Source organism: Andrographis paniculata, unplaced genomic scaffold, assembly GCF_009805555.1.
Source record: "Andrographis paniculata isolate CXL003 unplaced genomic scaffold, ASM980555v1 Contig70END, whole genome shotgun sequence".
Lineage (NCBI taxonomy): Eukaryota > Viridiplantae > Streptophyta > Magnoliopsida > Lamiales > Acanthaceae > Andrographis > Andrographis paniculata.
The window spans coordinates 2,686,121-2,712,923 of NW_026137607.1; the positions used below are offsets into that span (position 1 = coordinate 2,686,121).

At 35.2% G+C, this 26,803-nt stretch overlaps 1 protein-coding gene across 4 annotated transcripts; it reads right to left on the reverse strand.

Annotated features, from left to right (window-relative positions):
* Window positions 1-16,942: 16,942 nt before the first annotated feature.
* Window positions 16,943-20,796, reverse strand: LOC127264423 (uncharacterized). Of its 4 annotated transcripts, XR_007841700.1 has the most exons (8): window positions 20,493-20,795; window positions 19,819-19,996; window positions 18,668-18,765; window positions 18,201-18,297; window positions 17,877-17,962; window positions 17,667-17,804; window positions 17,468-17,574; window positions 16,943-17,250 (listed from the first exon to the last, which is right to left on the reverse strand). XR_007841700.1 is itself a non-coding variant. In XM_051293953.1 (6 exons), the coding sequence occupies exons 1-6, from the start codon at window positions 20,733-20,735 to the stop codon at window positions 17,751-17,753; spliced, it is 756 nt and encodes a 251-aa protein (XP_051149910.1). In that variant the 5' UTR covers window positions 20,736-20,794; the 3' UTR covers window positions 17,300-17,750. The 4 variants fall into 4 exon arrangements, 2 of the variants coding, with proteins under 2 accessions (XP_051149910.1, XP_051149911.1); XR_007841699.1 differs by lacking the exon at window positions 16,943-17,250 and having other exon boundaries at window positions 17,300-17,574; XM_051293953.1 differs by lacking the exon at window positions 16,943-17,250 and having other exon boundaries at window positions 17,300-17,804; window positions 20,493-20,794.
* Window positions 20,797-26,803: the final 6,007 nt, after the last annotated feature.

A 26,803-nucleotide genomic window follows, 5' to 3' on the forward strand; every position in this document is an offset into this window, starting at 1 on the left:
CTTGGCATTGTTAAGGCCTTCTAGTCGGCCAAGTGCCTGTTGAATGGATTCCTCGGTTTTGGTCAAGGAAGCCTCCAGACTTATTCAATCCAAATCAGGCAAGGGTGTTTCAGTGGTCAAAACACCAGCGAACAAAACTTCATTCCGGAGTTCGGATAGTCGCTTCATCAGTTGGTGAAGAATGGAGGTAGCAGCCGACTCTGAAGACATTTGAAACAAACGACCACCAATGGCTTGAAGAAGACTGTCAAGCAAGTCTGGTCCCAGGTCGGGGAAAGATTGGTCAACAGCCCGTGCAATTATAGTTCGGACATCCGTCGGAATGGGGACAACCGACAAGAGGGCTAGGTCAGAACATCCCTGGAGGAGAGGATGTTTATTTCAGACTGAATGGAGCGTGAATATTGAGAATTGATTGTGGAAATTGTTCTTACCTCCAGACAAATGGTGGTCATTGAAGGTGCCAGAATAGCCATAAGTCTGGAAGGCTAGGCGGCTAGTACTGCGATGGCCGACTCGTCGGCTGCTTCAAGTGGACGTTGTGGTATGGATCTAGGCCCCTGAATGATGGAGATATAGTGTGTTAAAGATCATGTTAATACTAGCTTGTAGTTTAGAAAGAGGAAGTGTTTACCAGATTAACAGATGTCTCTAAGTCAGAGGAGAGGATCTCTTGTAATTCTTGTAGGAGTCCCCTTGGTTGAGCAGGTATAGGTTCTCCTTCCTGTCTGTCTGCTTCTGGAAGGGGGTCTGCTGCCCTTGGGTTTACTGCTCCCAGGTCGGCTACCCTTAAGTCTGCTGCCCTTGGGTTTACTGCTCCCAAGTCGGCTACCCCTAGGTCTACTGCCCTTGGGTTTACTGCTACCAGGTCGGCTACCCCTAGGTCTGCTCCCAGGTCGGCTACCCCTAGGACGGTTGCCCCCTCGTTGGCTGCTCCTTGGTCGGGTGCGTCTAGGGCAGCCGCGCCTGGTTGGTCGGCCGTGGCTGGTTTGTCAGGAGCGATTTGAAAAGCCGCATCAGAGATATCCTTGTATTTAGAAGCGACCACATCAGAGGCGATCGCAGTAGAAGTGGATGCAAGCGTTGCTATGGGCGCCATAGTAGGCAGAGATGGGTCTGAAGCGACATAAGGTAATCTACCCATCTCCGAAGCAGTCGCCTCACTGGGAGATGAGACCCTTGTTGTTGTCTGTTCGGCCGGTGAAGACGCTCTCACTAGGGCCCGTCGTTTGGTCGGGGGTTCCGGTTCGTGGAGTTGGTCGGTTGATGGCTTTGTTGATTTATTCGGAATTGGAATAGTTTGGGCGGACACTCTGGCCGAAGTCGGACCTGGATGTTAGAATGATGGTTAGTAAAATGTTAAGTACTGAGGTTGTATTGAATCAGGGTTATTGAAAAAATACCTGGACGAGGTCGGGTCCTTACAGGTGCCCGACTTGATGAGCGGTCTCTCAAAGGCTGTTGATTGTTTCCAGAAGAGGGAATAGCTTAAGTCTGAAGAGCTCTTCTTTTCCTCTGTGGAGTGCCCGACCCGGTGCCTTGAGTAATTAATTTCCTTCTGGTGTTGGTCAGAGGGGTCGCCCCTCATATCAGCGCAGGCTGGGGAAGAAGGATGCCCAGCAGGCGATCTTTGTCAGGAGCAATTAAGGCCTAGGTGAACGACCACCATTCACGAAAGGTTTCAATTGAAGCTGGAGAAGTTTTGAAAGGAATATAGGAGTTGGAAGTTATGTAATTAGTGAGCTAGGATATGTATGGAGCAATTAAATCAGGAATGACTTTCCCATCTGGACTCTGAATTATTAAATGAGGATGGGCAATAGGACCAGGCAAGCCTTGTTGGCAGCCGAATTGGCACGCCAAAAATTGAGGCTGATAGTTGACGGTATAAAATGCTTTGGAGCCTTTCTTATCAATTTTCTTGCTAACAAATAGGGACCTAGGCTTAAGAGCCGCATCCCAGGAAAAGGAGTAAGTGGGATGTGGAAGTGGGTCCGGTTCAGACAAAGGTGAAGGTACGGGAAATGGCCAAAACAAGCCAGTTGCATAACCGATATACCTTATATGTATGTAGAAATGGGTGTTATTTCGATTATTGGCAAGAATGGCAGTTATGATCGGATCAGATGCTTGGAGGTTATTACGGCCTAAGCAAAGTCGGTTAAGGGCTATTCCTAGAGACTTCTCAAGTGTGGGGGCAATGGGAGGATGACCGAGTTGGAAAGCATCGGGAAAATAGAGACGGAACCATAGTTCCAGGAACCAAAAAGGACCTGACGCAGCGGTGTCTAATTTTTTACCGTCCTTATCTGTAAGGCGGGTGTTAATCCTGGATAACCCTTCAAAAAGATTGGCAAGGAAAAGAGTACCCAGAGAAAAGAAACGGCTAGAGGCTATATGTATGGCCAAATCAAGATGAGTAGGAAGAACACACTTCGAAGGAGAAATAATGACATACTTACAGAGCCAAAAGAGCAGAAAGGCAGTGTGCTCGCGGTCGGTGACAGGGGTACCGTCTGCTCCTTGTTGATTGTTTAAAAATTTGGTCCAGCCCCATTCCTTAATGCTAGCCAGAGACCAACCTGGATGGTCTACACTGGGCTCTTGTCCGTCTAGGGTACCCATTACAGGGTCTTCCCCTACGATTGGCAGGTGAGCGATCATGGTCACATCCATGAGGGTGGGGCCGATGGGAGCTGTTGGAAGAAGGAAAGTACAAATCTCAGGGTGCCAAAACGCCGCCATTGCTAGAAAAACTTTTTCATGTAAATGGCAAGGGAGTGTAGACAGACGTATGGCCTGGTCAATCTGTTGAGTTTTCCATTGATCCTGGAAATGTTTTGCTACTCTTTGGTACCAGGTGCGGTAGGGATCTTTAGGGTCCGTCAAATGAGTTTTGATGTTATCATGAAGACGAGTAGCGTTGTAGTTGGGATTGTTGATAGCCAATAGATTTCTTGCCTCCAAGACCTCTCTCATTCGATTGGAGTCTTCAGGGGTAGTGCAGTAGGGGCGAATGGTTGGAGTGAGCATTTTCATCGCAACAAAAGCTGTTTCAGGGGTTGATCCGTCGAAAGGAAGTGCAGGTATGTATTGATTAGTCATGATTCTGGGGTTGCAAACTTTGAGGAACGAAGAAAGTTGATTATGAGGTTGCAGAGACGGTTTCGTAACAAAGGTATAGTTGTATCTATGTTGCGAACTTCCAAACGGCGATTGAGGAATGGCGTTTGAAAGTCCGATAGCGGCGGGCAAGTTGTTACGTATGAAATTTAGAATTAGGTTAAAAAGCCCAAGATGAAAGAAAAATGGGCCTAACGATTGAGGTGATCGAGCTGGTTGGAGGTTTGCGGCTGGACCAACAAGTCGGATGGTTTGTAAGTCGGGAGGTTTGCGGGTGGACCAACAAGTCGGATGGTCTGTAAGTCGGGAGGTTTGCGGTTGGACCAACAAGTCGGATGGTTTGTAAGTCAGGAGATTTGCGGCTAGACCAACAAGTCGGGTGGTCTGCAAGTCGGGAGGTTTGCAGTCGGACCAACAAGGCGGAAGGACTGCAGTCAGTCCAAAAAGGGCGGAAGAGTTGCGTTCGGGCCAAAAGGGCGGAAGGTCTGCGGTCGGTCCAAAGAGTTGGATACTGTTGAGAGTGAGTGAGAATGATAATTCGGTCGGCTGAGGGCATGTGTCAGCAGGAGATGGGTTAGCAGACAGTTGAAAAGAAAGCGTTGTAACCATTCAAGCGACGGTTTCCAGTACCGTTTCTGAAGAGTATATAAGGATTAAAATTTGCAACTGATAGGTTATCTTCAATCAACTTTAACAAAAGCAAAGTCAGGTTCGGGGATCACCACTTTAAATTTCCAGCATTTTAATTTTCAGTTAATTTTCTGTACCGTACCGTGTTTAGAGATTTCTAATCTCAGATGCTAAATATATCAAGTTCAAAAATAATTTCCTATTTTCGAATTTTACTTTTTATTTGTTGAAAAAATACATCAACAAAAATAATAATATTTAATAGATGACACTATATGTAAATGTACTATATAATATTTTTTTATTTTTTTGTTGTTGTCATGAAGAGATAATTAGTAGTTTAAATATATAAACGCATTCAATTAAAAGTTGAATGTATTCTCATTGACATAATTCATTTCATTCATCGTCGTTGTAAAATATATTACGAAACCTACTTTGAATAATAATATCGTCATTGTTAACATCAATATTTATTTAAGTAGCTAAATATTTTAAATAAAAATTTTCACTTTTCATACCATGAAGGTAATAAAATTGTGTTAAGATATTTTTATATTTTATATTTATATTTTTTTTATTAGGCAATCAATTTTATATAATTATATTTAATTTAAATTTATATTATCATCTACTATTTATTTCAATTACTATTCCATAATTTAATTAGCAACATTTTTTAATTTATATAATTATATTTAATAAATTATATCAATTTTTATTATTATTAAAAAATGAAAATAATTATATTGATAATCAATAAAATTAAAACCACATAATTCTATAGTTTTTTTTTTCATTTTTTAATCCTTAAATTTTTTTGAAATTAATGTACTATTTTTAATTTATACCAATAATTAACGGATAATAGAATTTTACTAATTTTTCAATGTAATTGACATAAAATAATTATGTTAATTAATATAGTTATAATTGATATAATAAATAAATGTATTTATTAACAGTTAAAAATTATTATTATTATTATTATTATTATTATTATTATTATAAAAGAGATCTGTTTGGCCTATCTCACTATTTTTTTTTTAATTATTTTTCAATAAAATAAAAGTATATTAAATCCTATTAAGTATATTATAATTAATAAAATTTTAATTAACACATTTTTAAAGAGAATAAAAAAATTAATTTAATTTTATGATTAAAGTAAAATATAATAATTTTATGTTCATTTATACCCCTTTTCCGGCATTATTTCCGGCGAGTCTCCTGTTGATATTCTGGCAACTCACATTTCTTCCAATACAACTCTGTTATTCCTCTTTTAGTTCGTATAATTCGAAGACGATAAGTTACTATATATTTAGGATCATTGTGCCACAAATTGAAGATATTACAGAGTATATTTGTTATGTGCATTTGGTGGTCTTAAATTGATATCATAATGTTGCTAATTTTTTAATAATAATAAAAATTATATTCTAAAATTCTATTTTATGTAAGATGTATATAATCTTTTATTTTTATTTCCAATAATTTTTTTTGTCGATTATGATATTTATCATATTATCATTAATAGATTTGTTTGATTTTGTAATTGCTTTTGAACATGAACATATTTTTTTCTTCATATGTATATTTTTATGGACTTCAATTTTATATTACTTTTATTTATTTCTCTCTAAATGTATTATTTGTGGACTGTAGTTGTATTGAAAAAATCTCGATTAAAGAAATTACAGTTTAAAATCTCTTACATTGCAAATTATGGTTTTTTTATTATTTATCGACCTTTCCACTGAGTTAGAATAATTATAAAAATATTTCATAGCAATCATTCATATATATAATTCATTTACATATATAAATTTATTTATATTTTTTGAATTATATATGAATAAGTTTAATATATTTTTCTTATTATATTAGTTTTTTAAAAATATAATTACGGAATAACAATAGACTTAGATAGTAAATAATAACATAAATTTTAATTATATATAAAATGATTGCTTAACTAAAAAAAAATTATAAATTTAATTACATAAAAATTATTATTATTTACCATCATATTATCTAAAAGAAAAAGTATTGGATGTTATATACATTAAATAAATTGTGATGAATCAACTAAGAAATTCAATTGCCGTATTTATTAAATTATGGAATAGTAATTGAAATAAATAGTAGATGATAATATAAATTTAAATTAAATATAATTATATAAAATTGATTGCTTAATTAAAAAAATATAAATATAAAACATAAAAAATATCTTAACACAATTTTATTACCTTCATCGGATGAAAAGTGAAAAGTTTTTTTTTTTTAAATATTTAGCTACTTAAAAAAATATTAATGTCAACAATGACGATATTATTATTCAAAGTAGGTTTCGTAATATATTTTACAACGATGAAATGAATGGAATGAATTATGTCAATGAGAGTACAGTCAACTTTTAATAGAACGTATTTATATACTTAAACTACCAATTATCTCTCCATGACAACAACAAAAAAAATATCATACATCACATTTACATATATTGTCATCTATTAAATATTATTATTTTATTACACATTGTTAATTCGTGAAAAATTCAAGAAATTTAAAAAAATATGTTTATATAATATATTGTAGTAATGATTGCGTGCTTCGAAATATATTTGTATTTTTTGATATTTTTTACAATAAATTATTTTTCTGAAATAAATTTAATAATTTATAAGATCTGTGCAAGCCTCGGGTCAACACACTGGTTTAGTTGACATTTGAATTAGTTTAATTTAATTTAATTTAATTTTCAATTAGGTGCATATCCTTAATAGCTTAGTGGATCATTAGTTAATCTGCTTTTATGTCATTATTTAATTCCTTAGTTATTCTGTAGTTGCTGAAAGAGCCTAACTTAATATTTCATTCCTACCAAAGTCTCCGGTAGCCTTCTTAGCAGGATCTTGTTAGTTTGGGTGCTTGTATTATGTCCTCTTATTTAAATTCATATTAATAATTAATTATTAATATGTGCTAATTAATTTATATGAGATTAAATTATTTTGAGTTTGAATTTTGATGTTTATTTTGAATTTAGATTTGGTTGGAGTTTGAGGATTTTTGATGTGCATTGATTTTGATGGATAATGAATAAAATAATATAAATGTTGACATAGATACGAAAAGATCGGGACTTGCAATTCCACATATTCCAATCGGACCAGTCTCGAGAGCTCGAGCGAAAGTGTGTATTGAAAAATTACAAAGCCTGATAAAGAAATTAGAGAATTGGAGCCCAACCGACGGACTATGTTACAACATGCGATGACTTGATGGAAAGCCTAGGGTGAGTGCCGTGGTTGTAAAGGTTACATTGGAGCTTGCAACGCCTCAATCGGACAACTAACAGAAAAGTTGTGCAAACCTAGGAGTTTGCTAAAATAGAGGGTTTAATATGTAATTATATAAACCTATGTTGCACATGCTCAAGTGGGGGGACCATCCATTCGGACCACTTATATATATATAATAAGCTCTCACATGCAAGGGGGGACCATTAGCTAGGTGTCACTCATTGGGATGTTACTTACTTATACACAACCCATCCCACATTGGAAAATCACTCCACTCGCCCCTTCCCCCACTCCTATAAATATAACTCTTAAGGTGCTTTGTAAGACACACCAAACAAAATATGTTTTTGTGAATATTTGATCATTTATGATCACTTCCTTTTATGGAAAGTTATGCTTGATAGCAATACTTTCTTTTTTAGTTTAATATTTCATGGAATGCAATTCCATTGCATGCTCCATAAGGTTTAGTTTAAAAATTCGGGTTTGAGTATAAAGCCTCAAGTTCGTGGCATTTGGGGAAGATGGAAGAGCTCTCCAAAGTGTTGACCAAGGTGGTTCCTTCGTGGAGGGTGGTTCGATGCTAGAAGGGTATCGAGTCGTTCTTACGTTAGTACTTACTTAGGTTTGCTTCTCTTTCGATTATTCTTTTTCTTGCTTTATTCGTTTCCGCTTAGTTAATTTGTTCTTTTCTTGCTTAGTTAGTTATGTTTAGTTGTTCGTTCTTTATCGTTGCTTATTAGTTTATTCCGTAACTTGTGTAGTTGATCAATTCGGTCCATGACATATATTTAATTTTGGTATCAGAGCGGTTTGATCAATTTACACTATCTTTATTTCGAAAATTCAAAAAAAAAAAAAATCTTTGTTATCTTTCCTTTTTTCATTCATTCCTTTAGTTGCGTAGTCGAGTTGTTTATTGCATATTCTTTACGTAAATTTGATCTCGAGTTTTGTCATTGCTTGGCCTTCTAGTGTAGACGATTTGATCCTCTATGCTTCCTAGTGTACAACATGCACCTTACATCCATATGCATTATATGAACTCAAGCTTGTGACTTTGTTGACGAGTGATTTTAATTGTACACTTTATGCTCTTGCTTGAGTTTTGCGAGTTTGTTCTTGTTTGAGTTTTGCGATTTTGCTCTTGTTTGAGTTCTGCAAGTTTGCGTGTTGTTGAGTTCGTTGTTGTTTAAAGTGAGGTTGAATTAATTTTGAGTTGGATGTTGTTGGGGAAGTGTAAGGAGTTATTCTTGATGTATTGTTTTGCCTAGGCCTCGTAATATTGCCGTGAAAAAGTAAAAAAAAAAAAAAGTTGAAAAAAAAATTGTTGCAAAGAAAAGAAAAAGAAAACCAAAAACATTTGAAAAAAAATGAAATACAAAAACAAAATCGAGCAGGAGGACTAGAGCAATATTGTTGTTGATAATCTTGTTTGAGTTGTAGTTTTCTCATACGAGCTCCATTTTTCGCGTATGATGTATCATTGGAAATCTTGTGAAGTGGGAAAATAGATATATCAATCAGTGTTTGTGAATTTGTAGTTGACGTTGATTATTCAGTTTTGGATTTGGATCGATTTTGTGCTTGTCATATTCGTTCGACACGTTTTTAAAAGGGGTTGAGTATTGTGGTGATTTGGTGGTTGTTGAGATCTAATTCAGCTTGTGTTTGTTGTTGACTTGCTTAGTTCGGCATTTGTGTGTTGTGTCCGTTTGGTCATTCCTCCATAAATGAATGAGCTTGGTTCTTTGCATTGCATGATTGACACTATCTTGAGCTTTCTTTGAATGAGTCGTGTTTAAAGTTTCTTGTCCACTTTAAACGCGTACGTCACTCAAGTTCCACCTTTACGACTCCATCAAGGCACACTTTAAGAGCTTGGAAACTCTACCCATTTGTCGAGAGGTATACACGAGTGTACGAGAGGGGGGATTGTGAGGACTAACTTTCAATATATATATATATTAGTTTGTTTTGGTGCAGGTATGGCTTCGTTGGATGATATCTTGGCTGCGATAAATAAGCAAAGCAAGGATATGCGAGATATTAAAGACGAGTTAGGCGGAAAGATGGATAACATGACATCTCGTGTGGATCAGCAAGGTCAAGAGATACATGATCTACGGAGTCAAGTAGATCATGTTCGAGATGACATAGATGATGTTGTGGATGCTCGGATGAAGGCTTATGCGGCGGCCTTGTTAAGGAAGGTTGATCAAAATATGGAAAAGAAACTCGATGAGGTTTTCGATAAGGTTGCTACTCTTGAAGAAAGAGGAAGTCATAGTGATGCTAGACGTGAAGAAATCCACCTTGGCAAGCAACCTATGGGCTCAACAAGTGTTTTCCCAAATTGATCTATCCAAGTTGATGATTTTGGCGAAAGGCGTCATACTAGTCCAAGGCCTACATCTATCCAAGGCCGACGAAGAAGACAGGATGCTACCAAAGAGTTACTTGATGAATTTGACTTGTAAGAAGATATCCATAACCGAATGAGCCGAGTTCGAGTTAATGAGGTTGATGAAAACATGCAGTCCATCAAGTTCTCCATACCACCTTTCGTAGGATCGACTGAACCTAATGAGTTTCTTGAGTGGAAAAGCAAAGTGGAAATGATGTTTGCATGTCATAATTACTCGGAGCGTAAGAAAATTCAGCTTGCTGTTGTGGAGTTTAAGAAGTATGCTCTTGTTTGGTGGGAGAAGGTACAAGCTGATATTGCAAGGTCCGGAATGCCTCCGATTGAGACATGGGCAGCCCTTACTCAAGCTATGCATGCACGTTTTGTGCCCCTGCATTATCGGATGGATATTCTTCAGAAAATTCAATTTTTAGTCCAAGGTAGCAAGACGGTTGAGCAGTACTACAAGGAAATGGAAATGCTTATGAAGTGAGCTCAGCTTGTGGAAGATGATGGAGTCACCATGTATCGGTTTCTCAAAGGGCTGAGGCGTGATATTATGGTTCAAGTGGATATGTATCCTTACAATTCTACTTCGGAACTTGTCTAACTTGCTACCAAGATTAAATCGCATGGAAAGGTAGGAGTAAGTGTGAGCTTTGAAAGACGTCACCAAATTTCAATAAGTTTAAGGCTAATACGGGACAAACAAAATCTTGGCCTAAAGGAGATGATAAGCACACGGCCAAGAATGAGCCGCTTAAGGTGGTTAAGCGTGATGAACCAAGGAAAGTCAGCAAGGATGGTTCACCAAACAAAGCAAAGGATGTCACATGCTTTAAGTGTCAAATGAAAGGTCATTATGCCAATACATGCCCTAATGTGTGAACTGTTGTGCTTTGTGACAATGGGGACTATGTACTTTTGTCGGATGATGAGGGTGAAGATTGGAAATATGAGGTTGAGGCGAGTGAGGATGAAGCAATCCAAGAGACGAAAGAGCACGTTGAAGAAGATTCATCTGGGGAGTCTCTAGTGGTTTTGGAGTCGGAAAAATTTGTTGATCGGGTTAAGGAGCAACGGGAGAATTTGTTCCATTTTCGGTGCAAGATTGGTGGAAAGCGAGCGTCGATAATCATTGATAACGGAAGTTGCACCAATGTCGTAAGTTGGTATGTGATAGACAAGCTTGGACTCCAAACTATCAAGCATCCGACTCCATGCGATCTTCAATGGATGAACTATAGTGGAGATATGAAGATCACTAGGCAAGCCAAAGTTCCAATTTCAATCGGCCCCTACAAAGATGATGTCCTTTGTGATGTTACTCCGATGACCGCATGCCATGTGCTTCTTGGCCGACCATGGCAATCCGATAAAGGAATTATCTATGATGGCAAGACTAACAAAGTTAGATTTTATGACAAGGGCTACAAGGTAATGATTCCTTCTTTGCTATTGAAGGAGGTTCGAAAAGATCAAAAAAGTTTGCAAAAGAAGATGCAAGAGGCTGAAAGCCTTAAAAGAGCTAAAGGAAAAGAAGTATCCACAGAGGAAAAGAGAGAGTCTACTGCTAAGGGTTCCAACATTCTTCTTTCACTTACCGATTTTCAGTGAGAAGTTGGTGACCTAGATCATCAAAAGGGAGGGTGTTTTATGTTGTTATGCAAAGATTTATTTCATTCTGATAAAGATAATCTACTCACTAATTTTCCCATTCCCTTTGCTAGGATGCTTGAAGAGATGAAGGATATATACCGGAGGAACTACCGCAAGGATTACCGCCCATTCGTGGGATAGAACATCAAATTGACTTCGTACCCGGTCCTTCTATCCCAAATCGTCTTGTGTATCGGTGCAAATCAAATGAGAATAAGGAGATTCAAAAATAAGTCCAAGAACTTCTTGAGAAGGGATGGGTTCGGGAGAGCTTATCACCATGTGTTGTTCCTGTTATTATTGTCCCCAAGAAGGATGGGACTTGGAGGATGTGTGTGGATTGTAGAGCGGTGAATGCGATTAAAATTAAGTATCGACACCCAATCCCGCGCCTTGATGATTTGCTTGATGAGATCAATTGAGCGGGAATCTTCTCCAAGATTGACCTTCGGAGTGGATACCACCAGATTCGTATGCAACCTGGCGATGAGTGGAAGACGGCATTTAAAAAAAAGCTAGGTTTGTACGAATGGTCGGTAATGCCATTCGGTCTAACTAATGCTCCTAGTACCTTCATTCGTTTAATGAATCATGTTCTACGTGCTTTCATTGGTAAATTTGTTGTAGTATACTTTGATGATATTCTTGTCTACAGTAAAAGTGAAAAGGAACATGTGGAGCATGTGCGACTCGTCTTTCAACGGTTAAGGGAAGAACAACTCTATGCTAATTTTAAAAAGTGCATATTCCACACTAATGAAGTTGTTTTCCTTGGGTTTGTAGTTAGCAAGGATGGCTTGAAGGTTGATGAAACAAAAGTAAAGGAAATTAAAGAATGGACACCTCCAATGAATGTGGAAGAAATTAGGAGGTTTTTGGGAATGTGTGGATTTTTTCGGAGGTTCGTGCCTAGTTTTAGCTTGATCGCTACTCCACATTTTAAGAAGACCTTTGAACTTGAGTGTGACGCTTCGGGCAAAGGCATGGGTGCAGTTTTGATTCAAGAAGGTCGACCCATAGCCTATCATAGTGAGAAATTTGGAGGGGCTGCCTTGAATTACTCTACATATGACAAGGAGTTGTATGCGGTGGTACGGGCTTTAAAGACATAGCAACATTATTTGATGCCACGAGAGTTTGTGATACACACCGATCATGAGACCTTGAAGCACTTGAGGGGGCAACAACAACTGAATCGAAGGCACAAATGATGGGTATCTTTTATTGAGTCATTTCCATACACCATCAAGTACAAAAAGGGTAAGGATAATATTGTTGCGGATGCACTCTCACGCAGGTATGCTTTAGTTTCATACGCGTCCACGCATTTATTAGGATTTAAGCATTTTAAGGAATTATACCACACTGATGAGGATTTCAAAGATGTGTATGCTTTGTGTGAATTTCATGGGCATGATAAGTATTGTAGACATGAGGAATTTTTGTATTATGATAATCGACTTTGTATCCCAAAATGCTCCATTCGGGAGTTACTAATACAAGAAGTTCATGGTGGTGACATGATGGGCCACTTTGGGAAGAATGCTACAATGGAAGCTCTTGGAGAAAAATTTTATTAGCTTGGAATGCGCAAGCAAGTTGCAGATTATATTTCGCAATGCGTGACGTGCCTCAAGGTCAACACTTAAGCCACATGGACTCTACATGCCTCTTCCACCCCCTGAGGGACCTTGGATTAATATTAGTATGGATTTTGTGTTGGGTTTACCTAGAACTGCACGAGCTAAAGATTCTATTTTCGTTGTGGTTGACAGGTTTTCCAAGATAGCGCATTTCATTCATTGTGTAAAGACAAATGATGCCCATCACATCGCCAAACTGTATTTCAAGGAGATAGTACGCCTTCATGGAGTGCCAAGGTCTATTGTCTCAGATCGTGATGCAAAATTCGTGAGTTACTTTTGGAAATCATTGTGGCATGAAATTGGTACTAAGCTTCTTTTCTCCACATCCTGTCACCCCCAAACTGACGAACAAACGGAGGCGGTAAACCGGGTTTTGGGTAATCTCCTTAGAGCTTTGTGAATTCACATAGTAAAAGTTGGGATGAATGTCTTCCTTACATTTAATTTGCATACAATAGACATATCCACACAACCACACACATGTCACCGTTTGAAGTAGTTTATGGAATGAACCCACTAATGCCTACTGATCTTTTACCATTGCCTAGCAATGAGTTCTTAAATGTTAATGGTAGGGAACGAGCAAGACGCATAAAGGAACTTCATAAGGATGTCAAAGCAAGTCTAGAAAAATCTGCGGAGGTATATGCTAAGTATGCTAACTGCGGGCGTAAAGCAGTAATATTGCATCCCGGAGATTGGGTTTGGGTTCACATGAGGAAGGAAAGGTTTCCCACAAGGCGACGTACAAAGCTATCACCCCGAGGAGATGGGCCATTTCGAGTGCTTGAGAGGATTAATGATAATGCATATCGTTTGGAACTTCCGGATGAATATGATATTAATCCTACTTTTAATATTGCAGATTTTTATCACTCTATGATCAAGCCGATGAGAAAGCACAACGGTTGATGGCTCAACCTTCTGAAGAGGGAGATGATGACATGGATATGAAAAGATCGGGACTTGCAATTCCACATATTCCAATCGGACCAGTCTCGAGAGCTCGAGCGAAAGCGTGCATTGACAAATTACAAGGCCTGATAAAGAAATTAGAGAATTTGAACCAACCGACGGATTATGTTACAACATGCGAGGACTTGATGGAAAGCCTAGGGCGAGTGTCGTGGTTGTAAAGGTTACATTGGAGCTTGCAACGCCTCAATCGGACAACTAACGGAAAAGTTGTGCAAACTTAGGAGTTTGCTAAAATAGAGTGTTTAATATGTAATTATATAAACCTATGTTGCACATGCTCAAGTGGGGGGACCATCCATTCGGACCACTTATATATATATATATAATAAGCTCTCACATGCAAGGGGGGACCATTAGCTAGGTGCCACTCATTGGGAGATTACTTACTTATACACAACTCATCCCACATTGGAAAATTACTCCACTTGCCCTTTCCTCCACTCCTATAAATAGGACTCTTAAGGTGCTTTGTAAGACACACCAAACAAAATATATTTTTGTGAATATTTGATCATTTATGATCACTTCCTTTTATGGAAAGTTATGCTTGATAGCAATACTTTCTCTTTTAGTCTAATATTTCATGGAATGCAATTTCATTGCATGCTCCGTGGGGTTTAGTTTAAAAATTCGGGTTTGAGTATAAAGCCTCAAGTTCGTGGCATTTGGGGAAGATGGAAAAGCTCTCCAAAGTGTTGACTGAGGTGGTTCCTTCGTGGAGGATGGTTCGATGCTAGAAGGGTATCGGGTCGTTCTTACGTTAGTACTTACTTAGGTTTGCTTCTCTTTCAATTATCATTTTTCTTACTTTATTTGTTTCCGCTTAGTTAATTTGTTCTTTTCTTGCTTAGTTAGTTATGTTTAGTTGTTCGTTTTTTGTCGTTGTTTATTAGTTTATTCCGTATTTTGTGTAGTTGATCAATCCGGTCCATGACAAATGTGCATTAAATTTAATTGATAAATTTTATATTGTATGATTTGATTATGAATTTATATTATACCCAAATATATATATTTAAATTTTTATTTATTCGTATTATAGAAAATTTTATTTTCTACCAAATACATATATATTTTGTATATATTTTTTTACTCTATAATTATCATAAATATTAAATAAATATAATATTTTAAAAAAAAGATTTGCAGGTTTTGCTGCCATTTGCAGCAATTTCGTACTTGGGGAGCCGGCTCAGTTTGGGCTTGCACAGTATTTTCGCCCAAACAGGACTTGAAGAAACATGCCCTATATTATTGATGTTTTTGAAAAAAATATATTTTCTCCTCTATTTCAAAACAATAGTCTTGTTTATCATTTTTGTCCGTCCAAAAACAATAGTCTTATTTTTATAAATAATCATATCATCATAAAACTATCCCTATTTTTTTATTTTTATTATATATTTGTTACTGTATTTTACACTAATGCACTTACAAAAAAAAGTTTTTTATCAATATGTTTTACCAACTATCAATATAATATCAATATTCCTTAAATTTCGTGTTCAATCCAATTAAAATTATATTTATGGACGGAAGGGTATATATTATAAAAAAAAATCCAATTTTAAGATTGATTTGAAATGAAAGGTTCGTGGAATTTGACGATAACAAGACATATAAAGTGTCTTATGTTTTAAATTTTATTTTAATTTCTTGTTATTTAGTTTTCACATTTTAAAATAAAATTATAAATATCATATTAAATTATTATTTAAATTAAAATCCTAACTTTAATATTAAAAATAAAATATTATACAACCGTGTGGGTAATTGCACAAACCGCTGAAGTCAAGTGTACCAAGGGCGAGTTTGAGTACGAGTGAAAGCGAAGGTCGGCCCAACCCAATAAATAAATAAATAAATACCTAACCCTAATCAGTCAGAGGGTTGAGACTAGAGCACTGCGCCGCTTCTCTCTCTCTCTCTCTCAATCCGGTACAGGTTCAGCCACACAATGTCACAAATGTATGTTAACGTGATGTTGTGGCCGTTTGAGTATCTGCGATCGAACTGTAACATAATTGATGTTTGTTTTCTTCGGGATATTATTATATACGAGTGTGTGTGTTGACATTGACATCTCTATGCTTACCGAAGATGATTTCTGAAGCATGAATGCTAATTTTGGTCACCGAATCTTTCAAGCAATTTTTGATAGTCAGTGCTGTATTGTTGCCTAAACATTCCTTGTGTTTGTTTGTTTGTTAGTTTGTTTTAGTGTTTGATTTGGGATTTGAATTGGAATTTGGATCTACGAGTAATGGAAATGATGGCATTAAGTAAAAGGTCTGAGCAGGAAGGAAGCATTGGGGGGAAAAATTAGGAAAATTGATGTAGAAGAGGGCCCCTGTCGGTGTAGGAGTAGTTACACAGTGACGTTCGCAACCTCTTCAATAATATGAACACCATCGCCGCCTCAGCTGGTCGCCATTGTAGGTGCTCTGGCGATTGGTGAAGGGGTGGGAGGTGAGGGGCTGTAAGAAAAGGCGTGGATTGCATTCTACCATTGAATTGCAATTTAGACTTGAGCCCTACAGGTACCCTCCCGCTTGCTTCCTGCCTTGATCTCAACCCTCTTGCTGATCCATTCCTCCCTCTATTATTATTATTATTATTATTCCTCTCAGTTAAATTTGTCTGATGTTGATTATCTACTATGTTCCAACGTGGAGTTTGTACATGAATTGTGTGAATCGACCAAGATTAGTAACATACATACTGTTTTGTACTTGAGGATACATCTACTTGTAAGAAAACTGTTTGAAAGATTGACAATTAGAGAACTTAAATAGTTTTTTTTTATTTTTAAATGGTTATGTTTTAATTAAAACTAATCATTTTGATGTGGTGTTTGGTTAGATGTGTTTTAGGGGAAAATCTGATGAATACCATGAATCCAGATCAACATTTTGCTTTGTAATTGTGAGTTGCCTAACCCTTCACAAATTAGGCTTTCTCTACTTCTTTTCAGTATGCACTACCGAACAAGCAAATTCCGTTTGACTTACCGGCCATACTTTTTCTTTCCGCTCAAGGTGTGTTCTTCTAACTCGGATTTATGATATTACTGTTTTGTGTAATTGACTTGGGAGATCTGATTTCTGTTTGGTTCTATGATGCTCGTGTGTGTTTTTTGCTGTTTATGCATGGCATGTATGTTTTGCTGATGGGTTTTAGATCTGTGCAGCTGTTTTGTGTTATTCTGCTTGGCTGATTGCTGTAGAGTAATAGACAACTAGGGACAGACATGTGCAAGCAATTTTCAATCCAGAACAATTGGATTTTATGAAAAGGTTTGGTTTGGTCTCAGTTCCACTCTACATTCCGGAAATCAATCAAAGTTGGAACCACTGATTTTAGGTTCAAACCACCACCAGCAGCAGCTTCTTCTTCTTTGGGTGCATTGCATTTCCTTTCCTTGGATTTGATTGATATTGTTGTGCGGCTGTGGGCAGGCGGGAGACCAAACCAGGCCTACCCAAGGCGTGTGTTACTAAAAGTAAGTAAATATGTCAAGAAGAGAGCAGAGAATGGGAGAGATATCTCGGTTTAGAATAGAATTGATTGGAACAATAGCTAATGGCGACCAGATCCTGTTGTATTGTATATAAAAACAAGCTTGACAGCAGTTTGTGAAAAATACACTAGCTAGGATAGGACATGAAAAAAGCAAATAACATAAAAAATTATAGTGGTGGAATACTTACTACCTAGTAGCAGACTTGAAGGGAACATCTTGGGTGAGCATTTGTGAAAAATGCCTTCTTCCATCATCTCCTATTGTGTGCCATGCCATGCCATTGCACCCAATAAGGGCCTGCACTATTAGAGACTTTAAAAAGAAGATCATAGCAGCCTGGCTTAAACCCACTCAACCACAATATTTCGGTACAAAGACCAGAAATTTACTCTTGATTCCATTGAGGATTGGCACAACACTATCTATCTATATAAATGCCAGGGAGGGAGGGAGGGCCGATCTAATGTCACCACTCATTTGTGCAACACACTTCTCTTTGGCAGCTTTGTCTTCTTCTGAGACTGGTTCTGCTTGCAAAACAAAAACATTATTCATAAGTGCCACGTGATGGAATGAAGCAAAATGATTCACTGTCTCACCTTATGTCTTCCCAGGGCCTCATGATCGGTTCTCTCAGTCCAGTTGCTTTTGCGAAGCTTAATTGGACGGTTTCCTACATACTTCCCTAAAGCAAGAATATACTTAGTACCGACTTAGCTTAGAGAAGCAAATTTTGGACTTGTGTGGTTTTCAGTGTGCAGAGATCCCCAACAAATCAAGCCATGGCTTAGTGAAATCTAGGGAAGGGGTGGGTGGGTGGTCTCCCTATTATTCATCCACTTAATTCTAGGAAAATTAAAACCAAAATTTGTTCAAGGAATAAAATAAAATAAAAACAAAGAACCCAGACGAGAACTAGTTACCATTCATTTCTTTCAGTGCTCCGACAAGGTCAGTTGGGTTAGAAAAACTAACAAAACCATAGCCCTTGGTTTTGCCTGTACGCTTATCTCTTACAACCTACATGAAGATAAGGCAATTAGCTATATCATATCATTGCAACTCAAGCCGATAAGAAGTGCATAACCAGAGTGAGATACTAGACAATATAACACAAGTGGGGTAAAGCTTGCCACATAATGGTGTTTGAAAAAAATGAGTGAAGAAAAACACAACTAAATTCTTAACTTTTAGCACTAAGAACATACTTGTCATGATCACAAAGTAACCTTCCTTTATGCACTCCTTTCTAAAAAACAAAAAAGAAAAAGGAAGATTGCAGCTAAGATTCAGAGTCAACACAGCTACAAGGCTCTCAATCATTCTTGCACTAGTTAAGACACATGCAGAGATATTACGGAAAACATGAAGGTAAGTTGTTCAAACATACCCTGGCCATATTGAAGGAAGGAAATCTTGAGAAGGCTTTGGACAAGACATCATCGTTCACCTCATTTCCAAGATCACCACAAAATAGACGATAATCATCTGCATGATGGCAGCATTAGATACTGATATCTCCGAAGCAAAATGAACAAAAGATGGCAGAAAACAAGCTTAACACTACTTGCGCAAGGCAAAGAAGCACACAACCAGCAAAATTGGAAAAATTGTTTATATTACCTATAGTCAATTATTCTAGCAATTACCTAAAGACCAAAGTTGTAAATGTGCATGACGCCAGCCTGTGCCGTGTCATGGTGCATGCACACTATAACTATAGATGTATTTTTATAATACATAGCACATACACACACAATTAATATAGCACATATTCAACAAACAAAAATAGCCATTCACAATTTATAACAATTATGTAGAACATAAAACTAAAAAAATACTTTGATATAGGAGAAAAAAAAAAAACTGCAAGCTGCCTTAACTGGCACAAGACAAGACCAGCAGCGCAGATGGAAATGGAAGTGTTGAGTGGTAAAGAAAAGATATGAAAAACAGAAGCCAGAGGGTAGCAACAATAAGCCAGAGAAACTTGGAAGAAAGATCCCATATAGATATTTACTTATCTTTTTTAAAAGCAATAATGAATTCTAGTTAAGCCTAATATAAAATTAAATTTTATTGGAATCTCTCCTTGTGCCATGCACCATGGCAATGCCTCCTTCGGGGTGCGCCTAAGGCACACCACACCATAAATATATTTAAATTGTTACATCTCAGTCAGTATAACACTAATTTTACCTAGATTCTAGTTCATCAGAAGGCCATTTAGAGTAGGCAAAATAAAGCCAAAATATGAATATGCAATGCACCTTTAATGACAACCTACAATTCATTATATGAGGCTTGGTTGTTAAATACACAAAACCAAAGAATAATTTTCTATTAATAACGCATGTTCGAAGTCCCTTGCTCATGATATTTTATAAATGTACCAGTGACACAGATCTAGCACTAGTAGCTTAACTCACACAGGTGAATTAAACAACAAATGGTAGTCTTCAGCTAACCGGCCAAATTGACGAAAAGAATGATAAACATGCAAAGAGATCAATAAAAATCAGACAATAGGTTTATGCATACTCTCAGGCCATTCTGCAAGAGTGGGATCTTCCCATGTTTGCCCGGCGGCTTTCCGCGGAACTGCTTTCTTCTTAGTCTCTGCTTTGTGCTCTATATCACTACTGGCAAGAGCAGCTTTTACACTTTCAAGAGCTTCAGGTGTTATTGTCTGGGCATCCCTTTGAAATAACTGTTGGGCCTGTCCATATCAATCACAAATGCATATATTCAACTTCAATTAACACTTCCAATAAATCTCTCATTAATATAAACACCATCACTTGTTCCACACTTTCATCAGAGAGAGAGACACGATTGCTATGTTTAAGATCAAAGCATTAGACAATCTGTGTGGGGATTGGACGACAGCTCATACAGAACTAAATTCTGAAAAAGCTACTTTGAAAATGTGTGTGTGTGTATATATATATGATTGTTTCATTAGCGCATCTTCCAATCACTGCAAAATAAACCAAACCCCAAAAACAAAACTGTAGCTAGCTCTAATGTTTGCATCGCATAACGTTGGGCATTAAATCAAGAAAATCAGGGCTTCAGAAATTTGAAAATTTTCCCCTAGATTTATTTACAAGTTTCAATACCTCAAATCTACGGAATAAGTGAATCCACCAGGTCCGAAAATCAAAGGCATGGGCCATAATTACAGCAATTAAAAAGAGATTTATGATAATCACCTGTTGATATTGAGGCAAAGAGTAGACGGCGACAGGAGCAGGGTAAACAGGACGTGCGACGGAAGGAACAGCAGGAGGAGGGGCTGCCCCGATGTAAGGGGCCGTGGATGGGGCGGGTATTTGTTGAAGGTGAAACGGCGTCGGAAAATACGGGGTGGTTCCGGTAGCAGGGTATGCGTGCTGGGAGGTGGAGGAGGAGGAGGATGCCGCAGAAGCAGAGGCGGTGGAAGGCACCGAAGCCATGGATCCACAAGAATTCTTGAACAATTGGAAGCGAAAGAAACGAAACGAATCAAACGACGACAGGCTTGTTGTTTTAGTGTATGTATCAATGGGCTGGGGTTGGGCCGGCGTAAAGAATCAATTTTATTTTATTTTATTTTTTAAATTTATTTGAGTTTGAAGTAGAGTTGAATTTTTTTATGTTCTATAATTTATAAACCTAGTTTGAATTTTTGGAAGTATTTATCTATATTGATTTGATAGGTAATAATTTTATTTTGTTTTATTTTTTTTGGAATTAGAAATAATTTTAAGAAATAAAAATGTAGTTGTACTTTATAGAATTTGTATTGTAAATTAAAATAAATAATTTTTTTTTTTGTTATGATGTGTGAACCGCGCAGCCGCAACCTGAAAGTGCGCTCCGATCAAATTTAATATCCTGCATACTAGGTTAGATAGACAAGTCACACTAGGCGAATCGGCAGATGATCTGAGATGTCGGAGTTTGAACTCATGACTTCATGGTCACAAGTCCAACCCCCCACCAAATACTCTTAAAATATATTGAACACACTTCGTAATGTTATTTTTGGGGAGTTAAAAAAAATAAAAAATACTCCATTAGAATATAGGAGTATATAAAAAAAAAAAGGTAAATTATATTAAGTGCTTTGTACTTTAGCAAAAATTCATAAAACACTATGGGTGTGTTTGACAATTCGTTGATAGTTGTTAATTGTTAATTGATTCGATTAGCTTTTAGCTGTTGTTTGAATAGCTGATTCGATTAGCTGTTTGTATTAAAGTGTTCGGTAAAATAGCAGTTTGATATTAGTTGTTTATACGTAAAATGACAATGAAAGATATTTTATATGTTATTTTCAATATATTTAGTTGAATTTTTTTCGGTAAGTAGACTTTTTTATAATTTTAATATTAATTTTAAAAATTAGAAAAAAATTATTAAGATATTTATTTTTATTATTTTAAAATATTTTGTAAAGAATTAATGCAAATTTATTGAAAAATATATCTTTTTTCATTAGAAATTGTATAAATACATAAGAATAAAAGTCATTAGTATATGTATTTTTATTAGATTAATTTTTAATTAATATATATTTACATTAAATTTATAATTTTAAATAAATATTTTATTTTTAATAAAAATATTGTGTGATAAAAATACTATATAAATGAATTAATAATATTAATATTTTTATATTATCTTTATTCTAAAAAATAAAAAAATATAAATAAGATAATTTACATATAAAAAATAATTATTTTAACTTTATAAATATGAATTTATATTAGAAGAAAATATATCCAAATAATTAATAAATAGTGTAACAAAAATATACATTAATAACGTGAAAGAATTAATTAATTTTAAGAGCAAATAAGGAATAAAAAAATTAAAATGAAAAAGCTAATATGAAACATTTGGAGCTTTTGCAAAATTAGTTTTTTGGACCCAATAAGCTAATTGAAAACGCTAATTTATCGAACACCAAAATTAGCCGGTTTACTGATCAAACAACTAAAAGGTCTTCAATAAGCTAAAAACTCTTGAAAATGTTTGTTTACCAAACACTCTCTCTGTGTTTTATTTATTGCGTGAAACCCGATTATGTTAATGTAAAAAATTTGCATGAAATACCTTCCTTGTCCAAAATTGATATTTGAGTATAAATAAAGACCTAAATTACACAAATCTTATACAAACATAAAATATAAAATATCTTAAATTATTTTTTTAATAAAATAAATAAAAAATATTTGATTAATCATTCATTTTATAGTTTATTGGAGACAAATTGTTATCTAATTTTTACAAAAACCTATAAAAATAAATAATTGATGAATTATTTACTTATTTATTTTATTCAAAAAATTTATTTAAAATATTTTACAATTTTTTATTTGTATAGAACTTGCTAAATTTAAGTTGAGAACCAAATATCAGTTTTGGACAATGATGGTGTTTCGTGCAAACTTTACATTTATATAAGGATGTTTCAAGCAATAAATAAAACAGATGATGTTTTGTGCAATTTTTTTAAAACACAATAGAATGTTATATTATTTACCAAAAAAAAAATGTTTGATTAGGGATGAGAATATATTTTCGTATTCTTATTATTGAGATACTCAATGTAAGTAATTCGTAATATGTTGCAATGTAAATCTTGTCAACAGATAATGTAATAATATATCATACGAAATGAATTGAAACAAAGCAACGTCATAGAAAGCACGCAATAAAAGTATTTGGTTATGTTATCATTAATTCACAGTAGCATCCGAGAATTAAAAATGCAAAACACATTAAGTCCCGTAGATTGGACAACACATAGGCCTATGTGTACACATCATCAAAGAAGTATAGCGTGCATGGGTACCTTACGTCCGGAACCAGGGCCGGTCTAAACTTTCGAAGGGTCCGGGGCGGAAAAAAAAAAAAATGGACCCCTAAATATATATAAATAATATATTTTTATTTATAATTAAATAAAATATTTTTTTAGGATTTTTAGATAAAAAATAGTATAAAAAAATATTTCTAAATATTTAAAACATATAAAATTTAAATTTAAGACCTCAATATTAAAAAGTAATCTCTAGACCACCAATATACAATCTTTTTTATTTATATATATCAAATAAATTATATATATAATATAAATTTATAATGGGTCTTTTTACCGTGGGCCCTGGGCGAGCATCCCTCCCGCCTAGACCCAGGGTCGTGATCCTACAATTCGTTGTAATGGAAGGCTTGGTTTCTCTCCCATGGTTGTACAATATACAATCTTTTTTATTTATATATATCAAATAAATTATATATATAATATAAATTTATAATGGATCTTTTTACCGTGGGCCTTGGGCGAGCATCCCTCCCGCCTGGGCCCAGGGTCGTGATCCTACAATTCGTTGTAATGGAAGGCTTGGTTTCTCTCCCATGGTTGTACAAAATGATACCCCGTGGACCATGGAAAAGTCATTAACAAATATCAACAAATTGACAAATGCAACAACAATTCAGCAATGATAACAACAATAACTACATGCTTGGTGACTAGTTGGGGTCGGGTTTTCTACGTAATTGTCTAACGTATGCAATTTTCATCTAATTCTAAATTTCGGATTAGAGAGCTTCTAATGCTACATATATAATCCCCGCACACCGATGACTACCGTTCCCACCGGTAACGATACAATGCAAATGGTGGCCTAGAGATGTAAAACAAACGAATAATTCCCGAACTTGGCTCGGTTCGACTCGTTTGAGTTTGTTAAGAACTCGTTTGTTGAGCTAAACGAGCTAAACACGAACATAAATTTTGGTTCGTTATGTTCACGAACGAGCTCGAGCTTGTTCGCGAACGTTTGACAGTATTTATTAAAAAAATAAATTAATATTTTTATATTTAATTTAATTTATATTTATTAATTTAAAATTATAATTATTATTAATTCAATATATATACTCCCTCCGTCCCATAAGTAAATATTTATTTGCTTTTTCACGTAATTTTAGAAATATTAGTATTATATTAGGATATAGTAGGAATAAAGTAGAAATGACTAAAATAACATTATTGGTATGTGTAATATAAAAGTAATGGCATTTGTGTAATATATTGTAAGTTGTAAGGGTATTTGTAATGTTAGGTAGATAGTACAGTTACTAAAAAAGGAAATGGATACTTTGTTATGAGACGAACTAAAATGGAAAAATAGATACTTTGTTATGGGACGGATGAAGTATCTTTTTAAAATATAAGATAAATTAAATAATAAAAATCTCTTAGCGAGCCGAGCCAAACCGAACACTAACAAAAAATTGTTAAACGAGTCGAGCTAAAACAACAATTTCATCTCGTATCTCTTAACAAACGAACATGAGCCGAGCTCAAGTCCTTAACGAGCTGAATTCAAACATGACAAGTTCGGCTATGTTCGGCTCGTTTATAGCTCTAGGTGGCCCTTTGTATTCGACCAACCCTGATGAGATATTTCTCACTCCACAGTATGCCCGTAACGCCGACATGCTCAAACGTTCAACTGATACTTCCCACAACAACCATGCCATGTAACCCATAAAATCCCTTATTTTAACCCTAGAAATGATTATTCCATTCTCTAAAAAAAACAAAACTGGGACAAGAAAAAATAAGGCACACCGTTTTGCCAACACAAGCGTCTTCTAAGAAAATGATATAGATCGAAGTCAGTCTAACAAATCAAGACACATCCAGCCTCAAAATTTTTTAAAATTAGCGAGGTAATAAGGAAATCGACTAACCGATTTTGAAATGGAATACACAACGCCTCCTGAAAAAAAGTTTGGTGCCGGAAAACAGTGCAGGTGCTACCCACTTCGAAGGTCTTCTCCCGTCTTGCCTCTCGCTGTCAGTCATTGTCTCGCTGTCGTCTCACCGTATTGTCGCCGATCCTTCTTCTTTTTATTATTATTATTATGACGTGGGAACCCGGAGCCGTTAGCCGAAGACACTGGTAAACCCCCGATTGAACCTAATATCCTGCATACTAGGCTCGACAAGACAAGTCACACTAGGCGAACCATGTGTGCAAGTGACCTAAGGTCACACTAGGCCCGGGAAGACAAGTCACACTAACTTTGAAGCCATGACCTCACAATTACAAGTCCAACCCCCAATACAACTAGGTCATCCCAACTCTTCGTCTTTGGGGAAAAGAAAGGTGGGTGTGTTGGGTTGGTGTATAATTGAAGAGATTGATAACCCTCAAAAATTAAGGTTACGAATAATTTTAAAAAATTAAAATAATTAAAAACTAATTCAACTTTTTTTAGGCTTATACTCAGCTTATGCGCTATGTCTTTCTAGATGGATTTTGTGTGGACAGTTATCAAAACAGTGTATCCACAGTAAATTCCCCAAAATAGGAAAAAAGAAACAAACCCAAGGATACTTGCCCAATCGGTTCTGAAATGTCATGTTTGATTCAAATGAGGGAATGAGAAGAATTTTAAAGAAGGGGAAGGCTGAGAAAAGGGGGAAAAAATACTAAAATGCGACATTTTATTTAGTTGATATGAAATATATATATAATGGAAAAAAATAAAAAATAAGTAATATTTTGTATTTGATTAAATAAGAGAAAGAGAAAAAAAAAAATAATTTTATTCAAAATAATAAAATTTGAATAATTTATTAATAAAATATCTATTACGACACAATAGATAATGGCATATAGTTTATTTTATAATACCAATATAGTTATTCAAATTAAAATATAAATAAGTATAACTTTATTTAAAAACAGTTACAATAAAAATAGTAAATATATATTAAGTTAATTGTTTAAGACTGAATCTAGTAATTTAAGATTAATTTGAATTTATATATTTAAATATTTTTGCTTTTAACTATAATTATATACTTCGTTGTTCGAGTCATATTTAATATTTTTTATTTTCGTTTGTCCAATTTAAATGTATGTGTTTTTTTTTCCTAGTAAAAATATTTTTACTTTAATAAAAAATATTCATATACTTTATACAATATTACAAATAATGTATCCCGATAGAATGACTTGGTAGTGTAGGATTGAGGTTATGGGTTCAAACTCTCATAGTTTGTCTTGTGTGACTTATTTTGTCGGACTTAGATTGCAAAACATTAGGTTCAATCGAAATTTACCTAAAACGTACTCAAAGAATAGTGACACAGATTTTCACATTATAAAAAAAAAATTGCATTTAAAAATAAATAGATTTAAAGACAAAATTATCATTTTATATTTCTTTGTACTATTAATTATAAAATATTAATATACATCAATTCATGTGCAAAAGTATTTGTTATATATATAGTTTTAAAATAAATTAAATATTTAGTTAAAAATATTTTAGAATAATATAATTTAGATATATAATTAAACTTAAGTACAATATATTATTATTTTAATTTTATTATTTGATAGAATTAAAAATAAAATAAATAAATATTTTCAAATTTAAAGTTTATAATATTTTTTTGATAAGTATTAAAGGTGTAGGTGATAAAGTGTTTGTTCAACCAATATTTTTT

Excerpts from the sequence above, each read along its gene's own strand:
- LOC127264423 (XM_051293953.1), bottom strand. The coding sequence starts at position 20,735 with ATGGCTTCGGTGCCTTCCACCGCCTCTGCTTCTGCGGCATCCTCCTCC. Across the intron at positions 19,997-20,492 it reads CTTTGCCTCAATATCAACAG|GCCCAACAGTTATTTCAAAG; the intron begins GTGATTATCATA and ends TGATATGGACAG. Across the intron at positions 17,805-17,876 it reads AGGCCCTGGGAAGACATAAG|AACCAGTCTCAGAAGAAGAC; the intron begins GTGAGACAGTGA and ends TTTTGCAAGCAG.